The following is a 13,424-nucleotide window of genomic DNA, read 5'->3' on the forward strand; positions in this document are numbered from 1 at the left end:
CATGCACAACATGATCATTGAGAGCGAGCGCGACGAACCTGTGCATGATGATCACGGTCACTTGGTGAGGTAGAGCATGTACCCCAAGAATTTGCCCTTTTTTTTTCATATGCACAATGAAATTCGAGATACAGGTGTCCATGTACAACTTCAGACGGATCTAGCTACGCATTTGTGGGCGAGGAGAGGAGCCGCCAATAGTGCATGATTTTATTTCTATTTGTTTGATTGTATGAATAATTTAATTTCCATTTATTTGATTATATGAATAATCTAAGTACTATTTATTTGATTGTATGAATAATTTAAGTACTATTTATATGATTGTATGAATTATTGAATAGTATGAATAAAATGTGATTGATATGTTGTTTCAAAATATTGTAAAAAGAAAAAAAAAGTTTTGGGGGCCACCGTATGGGAGATCCCGGTGTGGGAACAACGTCCCCAAATAGAGGATGCACTACCGATGATCCTGCCGGCGACTATTTGGGGGACGCCGGTAAAGATGCGCTTACGGTAACATAGCTAGTAATTACAACATCCCTCTCTTCCTTTATTTATTGTCGTGCAATGTCATCAAAATATCTTAAAGTGTGCGATGGCTAAGGATTACAAAAATTAGGGGTCTTTATTTTGGGAAATTAGGGGATTTGGGGTTAGCGACGGCCTGCATGGGCCGAGCGTAGGATTTGATTTGAGTTTTTTGTTTTTTTGCTACAAGGGTTTGATTTGAGTTGGGCCTGGAAGAGAACAGTGATTCGCGGGGATCTGGCACTTGTCAACCTCAAGTCCAAAAACCTTTTGGATCCTTAATCCTTTGCCAACATCGACCATGGACACCTCCGCGGCCGATCTCGAGGCGCGTCAGCTAGGCATCCTCCGCCGCATCGAGGAGCTCGAGCTCGCCGCCGAGCAGCGCCGCCTCGGGGCGCTCTCCATCTCCGATGCCGAGGCGGAGGTGGAGCCGGGGGGCACCGAGGTGCGGCTCTCGGCCATCCTGGCCGCGCGCGGCGTGCGCGACTTCGCCTTCCGGCGCGTGCCCGCCGACTACTACGACCGCTCCCTCGAGGAGCGCCGCGGAATCCTCGCCGCCGACTCGGTCGCCCAGCTCTGCAAGAGTATCGTCATGGTACGGCCTCTTGCCCTCTTCCCTTTATCCCTTTGCGGCATTTCGTCGAGCATCAGGCCTGCACAATGGCGTGTATATTGTCGTGGTTTTAGAGGAGGAGTACCATGCTGTCTGGTAATTATGCACTATAAATAAAGGTAGCCTAAAAAAATCGATTGTCTTCTTGAATGATAGACCTCTGGTATTCAGTCTATGAGAGAAAAAGTTCAAACTTCAGTCCTACTCTTGTGCAACATTGGGATGTTCTCAAGAAGAAAACCTTTGGTGCATTTATTCTGGACTTGTCCCTTTGCTGATAAATGTTGGGACTTCATCTGTCCTCCAAGAACCAAGAACCTGTCTGTCTATGAAGCATTCTCAGGTATCAAACACAAGCTACAGGTGCCATTCTATATGGCGACAATGATCTTAGCAGCATGAGGAATCTGGATAATCAGAAATAATAACAAGATATTCAAGAACCAGACTCCAAGCTTCTCAAGTTGGAAGGCAATTTATTTTCAGGCATTAAGGCTTGTTAGCCATATGATTAAGAGCAAATATGTTAAGCAATACAAAGGTTGTCTGCAAGCACAAGTTTAGGCTTCTTTTGATTTGTTTGAGCTTTTGATCTTTTAATCATTTTGTACCTCCATGTACATACCTTTGTAAAATATACCAATATAATGAAAATTGCAGTGGAAAACTCTCCCACTGTTTACCTTCAAAAAAAGGGATTGGCCCCTGGGCCCTCAATTTCATTAAATTATATTAAACTAATAAATTTGTATTGAATGGAAAACACTCGCCTAATAGTGTTTAATACGGAGTAGCATTTTCCTTCGCTGTGTGGAAGAGCCATCTAATTGGATTAAACTAATTAAAATTTCCCCAGCGCCGTCAAAAACCATTCGCTCCGCTATCTCCTGGAACATTTGAAAGCAAAGGAATGCCATGGTCTTCAATTCTGTTGACGAAAGTTTGAGTTTAATTCTCCATCGCTCCACCTTGGATGTTTGTCTTTGATACTTTCAATTCACCGTGAACCCCCTTTCACTTAAAACATTTTATTGATTAATAGTCCAGGCTGACCTAAGGTCCGCCATATTAACAGTAAAGAAAAAATAGCATTTACCATCCAATACATATGCTTATTAGATGGAAAGTGATATTGACACTATTAGACTAGTGCCCATAGTCCGTTAGAATTGTGAGCAAAAGATTGCTGCTATCCTGTATGATTTGTTCCCAAAAGGAGTTTCTTTTTTTCGTTGTATGGTTGTACCATGATGCTGGAGGAAGTGTTAAAATAATGTTCTAATTTTCAGTTATCAGGGGAAAACATGCATTATTGCCTTTCCTCAAAAGAAGTTATCAGGGCAGTTCAAATAATGCTTTAACTGATAAGGTTAACTTAATGTTGTTGTATCACATAGTGTTTGCTTGCAGGATGTTATTTGGCATTTAGATCATGTAATAGTTTCATAAAGATCCACTGCTTTAGCTTCCTTGCAAAAAGAAGAACAAACTTTCTAGTTGGTGGATGAATAAAGATACTCCTTTTGTAGAATATAAAAACAAACTTTCTATTTGTGTGGTGCTTGGTAAACTGGTAGAGAACTTGGGAGGAATGGTCTTTTGTAGCATATAAAAAGTGTGCTGTTGTTGATTTGAGTGCAGATGGATGCCTGTGGAGATATATTGTTACACATAGGTTGATGATTGTAGATGCTACTGTTATGACAGGTTGGCACTACTATGGTAATTGTAGTTTTTTGGGTGCTTACAATTCTTTGTTGTTTTATTTTGACGAGTATTGATTACTGCCCTTCTAAAAACATGTCCATTTTTTAGTAATATTCATTGTTAGTGAAAGTTATTTGCAGATCGTTGTCAAAATGATTCAGTGGATTCTAGTTATTCCCAATTTGAGATCGAAAACTAAAATCCTTTATACTTAATCCGTGAATAGTACCTTTCACATTTTTTTTCAGACTTTTTTTCCAACAAATTTTGTCTCTTCTGGTTCTCGGGGTATAGTTTGGATTTAAGCCAATAGTATGGCATAATAGATTGATTAGGTGTCGATGTCATAAAAAATCAGAATTTCTCATGACCATTTACACATTTTTCCTAACACGGGTAGTGGCATCATTTAAGGCTTGGTATCCGTGGATATGCTCTCTTACATTGAAATATATCCATCTTTTGTAGGTGAATACCAAAGCTGCTGCTGATGTATCTGACTGCAGTAACCCGAAGAATTCTAAATATTATGTTGTCATTGTTCAGGTAAGCTTGTAGTATCCCAATGCAATGTACTATCTTCCAACGTAAAACTCACTGCAATATATTTTTACCTTAATAACATAAATATGCTTTGCAGTATATGGCACGGCTTAATGCGGAAACCATCAAGAACTTCCTGTATGCCCTAAATGAGAATCAGATACCTAAAAAGAGATTTAACAGTAAGATCGTTTTCATTGTATTGAAAAAATTTCAACATCTAATTATTTACTGGTGGGCAGATGTATGTACCACCAAGGATTGCTAGTTATATGTTTCTTCAGAATCATCAGTTTGTCTGTAGCTTAAGTAGAAACATAAAATGCATGTACCAATTTGCTTCAGTTTCAACATCTTCAGGTATGGCTCTAGATATTATTGCAGTATCAGAAAAGTCTTTTTTTTTGTTTGATGTAGTGAGGCTCGCACCAGAAGAGGAGTCATGCATGCTTACTGGGTTTGTGCACAATGCCGTGACATGCATTGGAATGAACACAGATATACCGGTAATGTAATTTTCTTTTCACAGTTTATCTTCTTGAAGGATATATGTCGGTGAAGACACTACCATGAAGGTTATATTGATGCTGAAGGATCACGAAAAAGATAAATCACGTAGTATTTTGTATTACTATTAATATCTGAGATTATGTGCTTAATGTAAGAGCTCTTGAAGCTTTCTAGTCCTTCTCACATTCTGTAAGATTATATTGTTGGTACACAATCAATATATGATTCCAACCTTCAAAGGTGACTAGAACTGAAAGATCTTATGAAGCTGTCGTTTTGACGAATTACGTTATATTCTTGCTTGAATATAGGCCATCTGAATGAATTAGAGCATTTTTTAAAACATTTTATTTTGTAGCATTGGTTGCTTATTTTTTCCTCTTAAATGGCAACATTATATAATGTGAAATGGGATCACAGTGTGAAATTTGCAAGGCATCTTACACAAACTGTTTGCCTTCAGGTTATCATAGATGAAGCCATCACCAAGTTGGATGAGGATTTCTTCTGGCTAGGTGGTGGAGAAGTTGACCTCAAGCTTGGGATGCGGACCTCACAGTTCCTAAAAGCCTTCAATCCATTTGTGGTGAACTGCAGTTAATGAGTAAGAACCACGCGTTCCATGTAGGTTTACCCAGCCTTGATCAACGCACTGCCAGGGAGGTACACTAGGCTTTTGCTTGGATCTGAGGTTGGCATGTCTGTCTTTTTTGGAGCAGGCGTTTCCCTTCCAGTTGCTCTTCTCACATTTGTTACACTATTTACAGCTGACTGTTGGTAAGATTGATGTATCAGAGGGGACATTCTTGGGAAGATTGATATAATTGGAGAACAAGTGGGCTTATACTATTACTAGGCCCTTTGTAGTTTGGGCCTGAGAGTTGCAAACCAGAGTAACCTCATATGAAATGTGTTAACCAGACATCTGGCTACAAGACCGAAGTTTGGTTCTGCCTTATTGTACTCAACATTTTTTCCCCTTGGAACATGTTATCTTATTTTACAAGTTCAAATCCTTCATTTTTAGATAACACTGGAGTTAACTTCAAAACGGGTGTCCTGATTCAAGAGTTTGTCATCTAACAGGATTTAACAGGCTAGGCTAATGAAAAGTGAACCAGGAGTTAGCATACCTGATGCCTGCTACAATTTTATTTCACATTTTAAAAAAACTCGAAAGTGTGACATCCGATAATGAGGTGCGGACCAACTAGTTGCGAAATATTCCCACTCACCTACAATGTACAAACTTGCTGTGTTCAGACAAAAATGAAAATCAGATAGTAGTACATCTCTGTTCTTATCTTCTTACTCATCTCTACCCACAACTATACAACTCCAGTAAGCAATGGCGTTGTGTTGTCAATCCAAACATTCCTTTAACTCTCTTGATATCTGTTGTTTAACTTCACCGTTAGGGACTGTCAATGAATGATTGTTATTTGTCAATCTTAGAGCATCTCCAGTCGCGTCCCCCAAAGGGATTTGGGGCGCGCCGGACAAAAAAAGAGTTCCAGCCGCGTCCCCCAAAGCCCATTTTTGTCCGGCGCGGCCCGATACGGTGTCCGGCGCCCCGAGCCCGTCCCCGTCCCACAGGGGACGTTCCGGGGACGCCGGACACAACGAAAGCGAGGCCAACCGACGCGGGCCCGACCCGTCGGCGGCACGGAAGGCTAAAACCCCGTCGCCTACCTTTGGTCAAGCGACGTTAATGGCGTCCCCTGTTTTCCCGGGCGACGCGAGGGACGCGTCTCGTCGTGCATGGCCGCGTGGCCGTCCGCGCCGGAGTTGTTGCGTGCAACCACCGGCTGCCGCCGCTGTTTTAAGACGCCCTGCGGTTATCGCCGCTCATAATCCTTCTCGTCGCCGCCGCCTCCCCCTCCCGGATCCTCTCCTCGCCGCTCAAAAAATGTCGAGCTCGTCCTCCCGCAAGATCGCCGCGGCGAACGGCTCGGACGCGGCAGCCTCACCGTGGCGGAGGCGTGGGCGCCTGTACCACGCCCGGTATCCGGTCCCGCCGGACATGCGGGCTGCCAGCGGCGGCGGGCTGGAAGATGGCCGTGAACGGCATTGGCGTTCCGCCGCCGCCGAGCCGCGCACGGAGCAATGGTGGGACGCCATCAAGGCCCGTCGGGCTCAACTCACCGCCGAGGAGCGGGCGGATCCGACATGGGCGGCCAAGGACAGCGACGACGGTGGGTCACGTACTTCAAGGCCAAGTACGACGTCGAGATGCACAGCACCACCGGCCTCATCGGCGGGCCCAACGAGCCAGAGCGAGGAAGGCCGCGCCCTGTTCGGGGCGTTCGGGGCACACCTCGAGACGTCATCCGCGGCCTCCGCAACGGCGCTCCAAGGCTGGAGATGCCGTCGTCGCCGCCGCCGTCTCCTCAATGGCAGCCGAGGAGGACGATGTACTCGTCCTCCTCGCACTCTTCTTCCTCGGGACCGGCGCGATCGACGCCGTCCTCGTCGTACAGGTCGGTGATACGTCTCCAACGTATCGATAATTTCTTGTGTTCCATGCCACATTATTGATGTTATCTACATGTTTTATGCACACTTTATGTCATATTCGTGCATTTTCTGGAACTAACCTATTAACAAGATGCCGAAGTGCCGATTGCTTGTTTTCTGCTGTTTTTGGTTTCGAAATCCTAGTAAAGAAATATTCTCGGAATTGGACGAAATAAAAGCCCAGAGGCCTATTTTCTCACGAAGCTTCTAGAAGACCGAAGACGAGACGAAGAGGGGCCACTGGGTGGCCAAACCCTAGGGCGGCGCGACCCCACCCCTGGCCGCGCCGGCCTGTGGTTTGGGCCCCCTGTGCCGCCTCTCGACTTGCCCTTCCGCCTACTTAAAGCCTCCGTGACGAAACCCCCCGTACCGAGAGCCACGATACGGAAAACATTACTGAGACGCCGTCGCCGCCGATCCCATCTCGGGGGATCCCGGAGATCGCCTCCGGCACCCTGCCGGAGAGGGGAATCATCTCCCGGAGGACTCTACACCGCCATGGTCGCCTCCGGAGTGATGAGTGAGTAGTCTACCCCTGGACTATGGGTCCATAGCAGTAGCTAGATGGTTGTCTTCTCCCCATTGTGCTATCATTGTCGGATCTTGTGAGCTGCCTATCATGATCAAGATCATCTATATGTAATTCTATATGTTGCGTTTGTTGGGATCCGATGAATAGAGAATACTTGTTATGTTGATTATCAAAGTTATGCTTATGTGTTGTTTATGATCTTGCATGCTCTCCGTTATTAGTAGATGCTCTGGCCAAGTAGATGCTTTTAACTCCAAGAGGGAGTACTTATGCTCGATAGTGGGTTCATGCCTGCATTGACACTGGGACAGATGATGAAAGTTCTAAGGTTGTGTTGTGCTGTTGCCACTAGGGATAAAACATTGATGCTATGTCTAAGGATGTAGTTGTTGATTACATTACGCACCATACTTAATGCAATTGTCCGTTGCTTTGCAACTTAATACTGGAGGGGGTTCGGATGATAATCTGAAGGTGGACTTTTTAGGCATAGATGCAGTTGGATGGCGGTCTATGTACTTTGTCGTAATGCCCAATTAAATCTCACTATACTCATCATGATATGTATGTGCATTGTCATGCTCTCTTTATTTGTCAATTGCCCAAGCTGTAATTTGTTCACCCAACATGCTGTTCGTCTTATGGGAGAGACACCTCTAGTGAACTGTGGACCCCGGTCCAATTCTCTTTACTTGAAATACAATCTACTCGCAATACTTGTTTTTACTGTTTTCTCTGCAAACAATCATCTTCCACACAATACGGTTAATCTTTTGTTACAGCAAGCCGGTGAGATTGACAACCTCACTGTTTCGTTGGGGCAAAGTACTTTGGTTGTGTTGTGCAGGTTCCACGTTGGCGCCGGAATCTCCGGTGTTGCGCCGCACTACATCCCGCCGCCATCAACCTTCAACGTGCTTCTTGGCTCCTCCTGGTTCGATAAACCTTGGTTTCTTTCGAGGGAAAACTTGCTGCTGTGCGCATCATACCTTCCTCTTGGGGTTGCCCAACGAACGTGTGAAATACACGCCATCAAGCTCTTTTTCCGGCGCCGTTGTCGGGGAGATCAAGACACGCTGCAAGGGGAGTCTCCACTTCTCAATCTCTTTACTTTGTTTTTGTCTTGCTTTATTTTATTTACTACTTTGTTTGCTGCACTAAATCAAAACACAAAAAAATTAGTTGCTAGTTTTACTTTATTTACTGTCTTGCACTCTATATCAAAAACACAAAAAAATTAGTTTACTTGCATTTACTTTATCTAGTTCACTTTATTTACTATCGCTAAAATGAGTAATCCTGAAGTTGAAGTTCGTTTATTTAAGCAACAAGGGGGAGAATGTTTAAAAGATGCTTGGTATAGAATTAGTGATGCCCATAATAGGTGCACTAAGAAACACTCCACCACTATCCTACTCAGGAATTTTTATGTTGGTATCTCTAGCTGGAATAGATATGTTCTTGATTGTCTCGCGGGAGGTAACTTCCTAGGTGCTCCCGCTTTAGAAGCTAGTTGCATTATTGAGAGTTTATTTGGAACACCACCTGTTAATGAAACTAAAAGTGAAACCTCCCTTGAGGATGTTATGAAAAAATTGGAAACCATAGAGAAAAATTGTAGCGTTGAAACTAAATTGGAAATATTACTTGGATAATACTGATAAACTTGATAAAATCCTAGGAGGAATTAATGAAAGAATTGCTACTCTAGAAACTTGTGCTATCCATGATAATCAAACCCATAGAATTGGTAAACTTGAAGAAGCTATGAGAAAATTGGGTTCAACTTTTTCTTCTCTTAAATTTAATGAGAAAGCTTATGTGGGTAAGGAGCAAAAATTCATGTATGTCTCTAAGGTGCCTAAACCAAAGAATTACTATAGGCCTAAAATTGATAAAACTCCCAACACCGCTGGTAATGATGTTGATGCTTCATCTCTCGATGTTACTTGATACACATTTTCTGCGCCTAGCTGAAAGGCGTTAAAGAAAAGCGCTTATGGGAGACAACCCATGTTTTTACCTACAGTACTTTGTTTTTATTTTGTGTCTTGGAAGTTGTTTACTACTGTAGCAACCTCTCCTTATCTTAGTTTTGAGTTTTGTTGTGCCAAGTTAAGCCGTTGATAGAAAAGTAAGTACTAGATTTGGATTACTGCGCAGTTCCAGATTTCTTTGCTGTCACGAATCTGAGCCCACTGCCCTGCAGGAAGCTCAGAAAATTATGCCAATTTACGTGAATGATCCTCAGATATGTACGCAACTTTCATTCAATTTGAGCATTTTCATTTGAGCAAGTCTGGTGCCATTTTAAAATTCGTCAATACGAACTGTTCTGTTTTGACAGATTCTGCCTTTTATTTCGCATTGCCTCTTTCGCTATGTTGGATGAATTTCTTTGATCCACTAATGTCCAGTAGCATTATGCAATTTCCAGAAGTGTTAAGAATGATTGTGTTACCTCTGAATATGTCAATTTATATTGTGCACTAACCCTCTAATGAGTTGTTTCGAGTTTGGTGTGGAGGAAGTTTTCAAGGATCAAGAGAGGAGTATGATGCAACATGATCAAGGAGAGTGAAAGCTCTAAGCTTGGGGATGCACCCGGTGGTTCACCCCTGCATATATCAAGAAGACTCAAGCGTCTAAGCTTGGGGATGCCCAAGGCATCCCCTTCTTCATCAACAAACTATCGGGTTCCTCCCCTGAAACTATATTTTTATTCGGCCACATCTTATGTGCTTTTTCTTGGAGCGTCGGTTTGTTTTTGTTTTTGTTTTGTTTGAATAAAATGGATCCTAGCATTCACTTTATGGGAGAGATACACGCTCCGCTGTAGCATATGGACAAATATGTCCTTGGTTTCTACTCATAGTATTCATGGCGAAGCTTCTCCTTCGTTAAATTGTTATATGGTTGGAATTGGAAAATGATACATGTAGTAATTGCTATAAATGTCTTGGGTAATGTGATACTTGGCAATTGTTGTGCTCATGTTTAAGCTCTTGCATCATATGCTTTGCACCCATTAATGAAGAAATACATAGAGCATGCTAAAATTTGGTTTGCATATTTGGTTTCTCTAAGGTCTAGATAATTTCTAGTATTGAGTTTGAACAACAAGGAAGACGGTGTAGAGTCTTATAATGCTTTCAATATGTCTTTTATGTGAGTTTTGCTGTACCGTTCATCCTTGTGTTTGTTTCAAATAAGCCTTGCTATCCTAAACCTTGTATCGAGAGGGAATACTTCTCATGCATCCAAAATACTTGAGCCAACCACTATGCCATTTGTGTCCACCATACCTACCTATACTACATGGTATTTTCCCGCCATTCCAAAGTAAATTGCTTGAGTGCTACCTTTAAAATTCCATCATTCACCTTTGCAATATATAGCTCATGGGACAAATAGCTTAAAAACTATTGTGGTATTGAATATGTAATTATGCACTTTATCTCTTATTAAGTTGCTTGTTGTGCGATAACCATGTTTACTTGGGGAACGCCATCAACTCATTGTTGAATTTCATGTGAGTTGCTATGCATGTTCGTCTTGTCACGAAGTAAGGGCGATCTACACTGAGTTGAATGGTTTGAGCATGCATATTGTGAGAGAAGAACATTGGGCCGCTAACTAAAGCCATGATTCATGGTGGAAGTTTCAGTTTTGGACAATTATCCTCAAATCTCTAATGAGAAAAGAATTAATTGTTGTCAAATGCTTAAAGCATTAAAAGAGGAGTCCATTATCTGTTGTCTATGTTGTCCCGGTATGGATGTCTAAGTTGAGAATAATCAAAAGCGAGAAATCCAAATGCGAGCTTTCTCCTTAGACCTTTGTACAGGCGGCATAGAGGTACCCCTTTGTGAAACTTGGTTAAAGCATATGTATTGCGGTGATAATCCAGATAGTCCAAGCTAATTAGGACAAGGTGCGGGCACTATTAGTACACTATGCATGAGGCTTGCAACTTATAAGATATAATTTACATGATGCATATGCTTTATTACTACCGTTGACAAAATTGTTTCATGTTTTCAAAATAAAAGCTCTAGCACAAATATAGCAATCGATGCTTTTCCTCTATGAGGACCATTCTTTTACTTTCAATGTTGAGTCGGTTCACCTATTTCTCTCCACCTCAAGAAGCAAACACTTGTGTGAACTGTGCATTGATTCCTACATACTTGCTTATTGCACTTATTATATTACTCTATGTTGACAATATCCATGAGATATACATGTTACAAGTTGAAAGCAACCGCTGAAACTTAATCTTCTTTTGTGTTGCTTCAATACCTTTACTTTGAATTATTGCTTTATGAGTTAACTCTTATGCAAGACTTATTGATGCTTGTCTTGAAGTGCTATTCATGAAAAGTCTTTGCTTTATGATTCACTTGTTTACTCATGTCATACACATTGTTTTGATCGCTGCATTCTCTACATATGCTTTACAAATAGTATGATCAAGTTTATGATGGCATGTCACTCCAGAAATTATCTTTGTTATCGTTTTACCTGCTCGGGACGAGCGAGAACTAAGCTTGGGGATGCTGATACGTCTCCAACGTATCGATAATTTCTTGTGTTCCATGCCACATTATTGATGTTATCTACATGTTTTATGCACACTTTATGTCATATTCGTGCATTTTACGGAACTAACCTATTAACAAGATGCCGAAGTGCCGATTCTTTGTTTTCTGCTGTTTTTGGTTTCAGAAATCCTAGTAAAGAAATATTCTCGAAATTGGACGAAATAAAAGCCCAGAGGCCTATTTTCTCACGAAGCTTCCAGAAGACCGAAGACGAGACGAAGAGGGGCCACGGGGTGGCCAAACCCTAGGGCGGCGCGGCCCCACCCCTGGCCGCGCCGGCCTGTGGTTTGGGCCCCCTGTGCCGCCTCTCGACTTGCCCTTCCGCCTACTTAAAGCCTCCGTGACGAAACCCCCAGTACCGAGAGCCACGATACGGAAAACATTACTGAGACGCCGTCGCCGCCGATCCCATCTCGGGGGATCCTGGGGATCGCCTCCGGCACCCTGCCGGAGAGGGGAATCATCTCCCGGAGGACTCTACACCGCCATGGTCGCCTCCGGAGTGATGAGTGAGTAGTCTACCCCTGGACTATGGGTCCATAGCGATAGCTAGATGGTTGTCTTCTCCCCATTGTGCTATCATTGTCGGATCTTGTGAGCTGCCTATCATGATCAAGATCATCTATATGTAATTCTATATGTTGCGTTTGTTGGGATCCGATGAATAGAGAATACTTGTTATGTTGATTATCAAAGTTATGCTTATGTGTTGTTTATGATCTTGCATGCTCTCCGTTATTAGTAGATGCTCTGGCCAAGTAGATGCTTTTAACTCCAAGAGGGAGTACTTATGCTCGATAGTGGGTTCATGCCTTCATTGACACCTGGGACAGTGACAGAAAGTTCTAAGGTTGTGTTGTGCTTGTTGCCACTAGGGATAAAACATTGATGCTATGTCTAAGGATGTAGTTGTTGATTACATTACGCACCATACTTAATGCAATTGTACTGTTGCTTTGCAACTTAATACTGGAGGGGGTTCGGATGATAACTCTGAAGGTGGACTTTTTAGGCATAGATGCGGTTGGATGGCGGTCTATGTACTTTGTCGTAATGCCCAATTAAATCTCACTATACTCATCATGATATGTATGTGCATTGTCATGCTCTCTTTATTTGTCAATTGCCCAACTGTAATTTGTTCACCCAACATGCTGTTCGTCTTATGGGAGAGACACCTCTAGTGAACTCGTGGACCCCGGTCCAATTCTCTTTACTGAAATACAATCTACTCGCAATACTTGTTTTTACTGTTTTCTCTGCAAACAATCATCTTCCACACAATACGGTTAATCCTTTGTTACAGCAAGCCGGTGAGATTGACAACCTCACTATTTCGTTGGGGCAAAGTACTTTGGTTGTGTTGTGCAGGTTCCACGTTGGCGCCGGAATCTCAGGTGTTGCGCCGCACTACATCCCGCCGCCATCAACCTTCAACGTGCTTCTTGGCTCCTCCTGGTTCGATAAACCTTGGTTTCTTTCTGAGGGAAAACTTGCTGCTGTGCGCATCATACCTTCCTCTTGGGGTTGCCCAACGAACGTGTGAAATACACGCCATCAGTCGGCGCCGTACACCGTTCCCAAACGGGAGGTCAAGGAGGAGCCGGCGACGCCCGTCAACACGAGGCGTGGCGTTAGCGGTAGCGGGCGGCAGCAAGGGAGGCGCGGCGGCGCCCTCCTCATCCCGAAGCCGGAGGTGAAGGAGGAGCCGGAGGAAACGTCGCAGGCGGCGCTGCTGGCGGAGTACGAGCGGCATCAGCGGCTCATCGCCAGCGGCGACGACCCCGAGGACTGCCCGGGGCTGCGGGCGGCGTTCTTGGCGTCCATGGACGACAAGGACGCCTGGAGGGGCGACCTGGAC

The 13,424-nt window shown here is 43.4% G+C and overlaps 1 protein-coding gene across 3 annotated transcripts; it reads left to right on the forward strand.

Moving 5' to 3' along the window:
- Positions 1 to 820: 820 nt before the first annotated feature.
- LOC124699652 lies at positions 821 to 4,978 on the forward strand. 3 transcript variants are annotated; one of them, XR_007001469.1, is made up of 6 exons: positions 821 to 1,132; positions 3,326 to 3,403; positions 3,498 to 3,582; positions 3,818 to 3,906; positions 4,374 to 4,601; positions 4,678 to 4,978. XR_007001469.1 is itself a non-coding variant. In XM_047231921.1 (6 exons), exons 1-5 carry the CDS (start codon positions 836 to 838, stop codon positions 4,509 to 4,511), a joined length of 687 nt encoding a protein of 228 aa, XP_047087877.1. In that variant the 5' UTR covers positions 821 to 835; the 3' UTR covers positions 4,512 to 4,514; positions 4,678 to 4,978. The 3 variants fall into 3 exon arrangements, 1 of the variants encoding a protein (XP_047087877.1); XR_007001470.1 differs by having other exon boundaries at positions 4,374 to 4,573; XM_047231921.1 differs by having other exon boundaries at positions 4,374 to 4,514.
- Positions 4,979 to 13,424: the final 8,446 nt, after the last annotated feature.

Source organism: Lolium rigidum, chromosome 3 (genome assembly GCF_022539505.1).
Source record: "Lolium rigidum isolate FL_2022 chromosome 3, APGP_CSIRO_Lrig_0.1, whole genome shotgun sequence".
Taxonomy (NCBI): Eukaryota; Viridiplantae; Streptophyta; class Magnoliopsida; order Poales; family Poaceae; genus Lolium; species Lolium rigidum.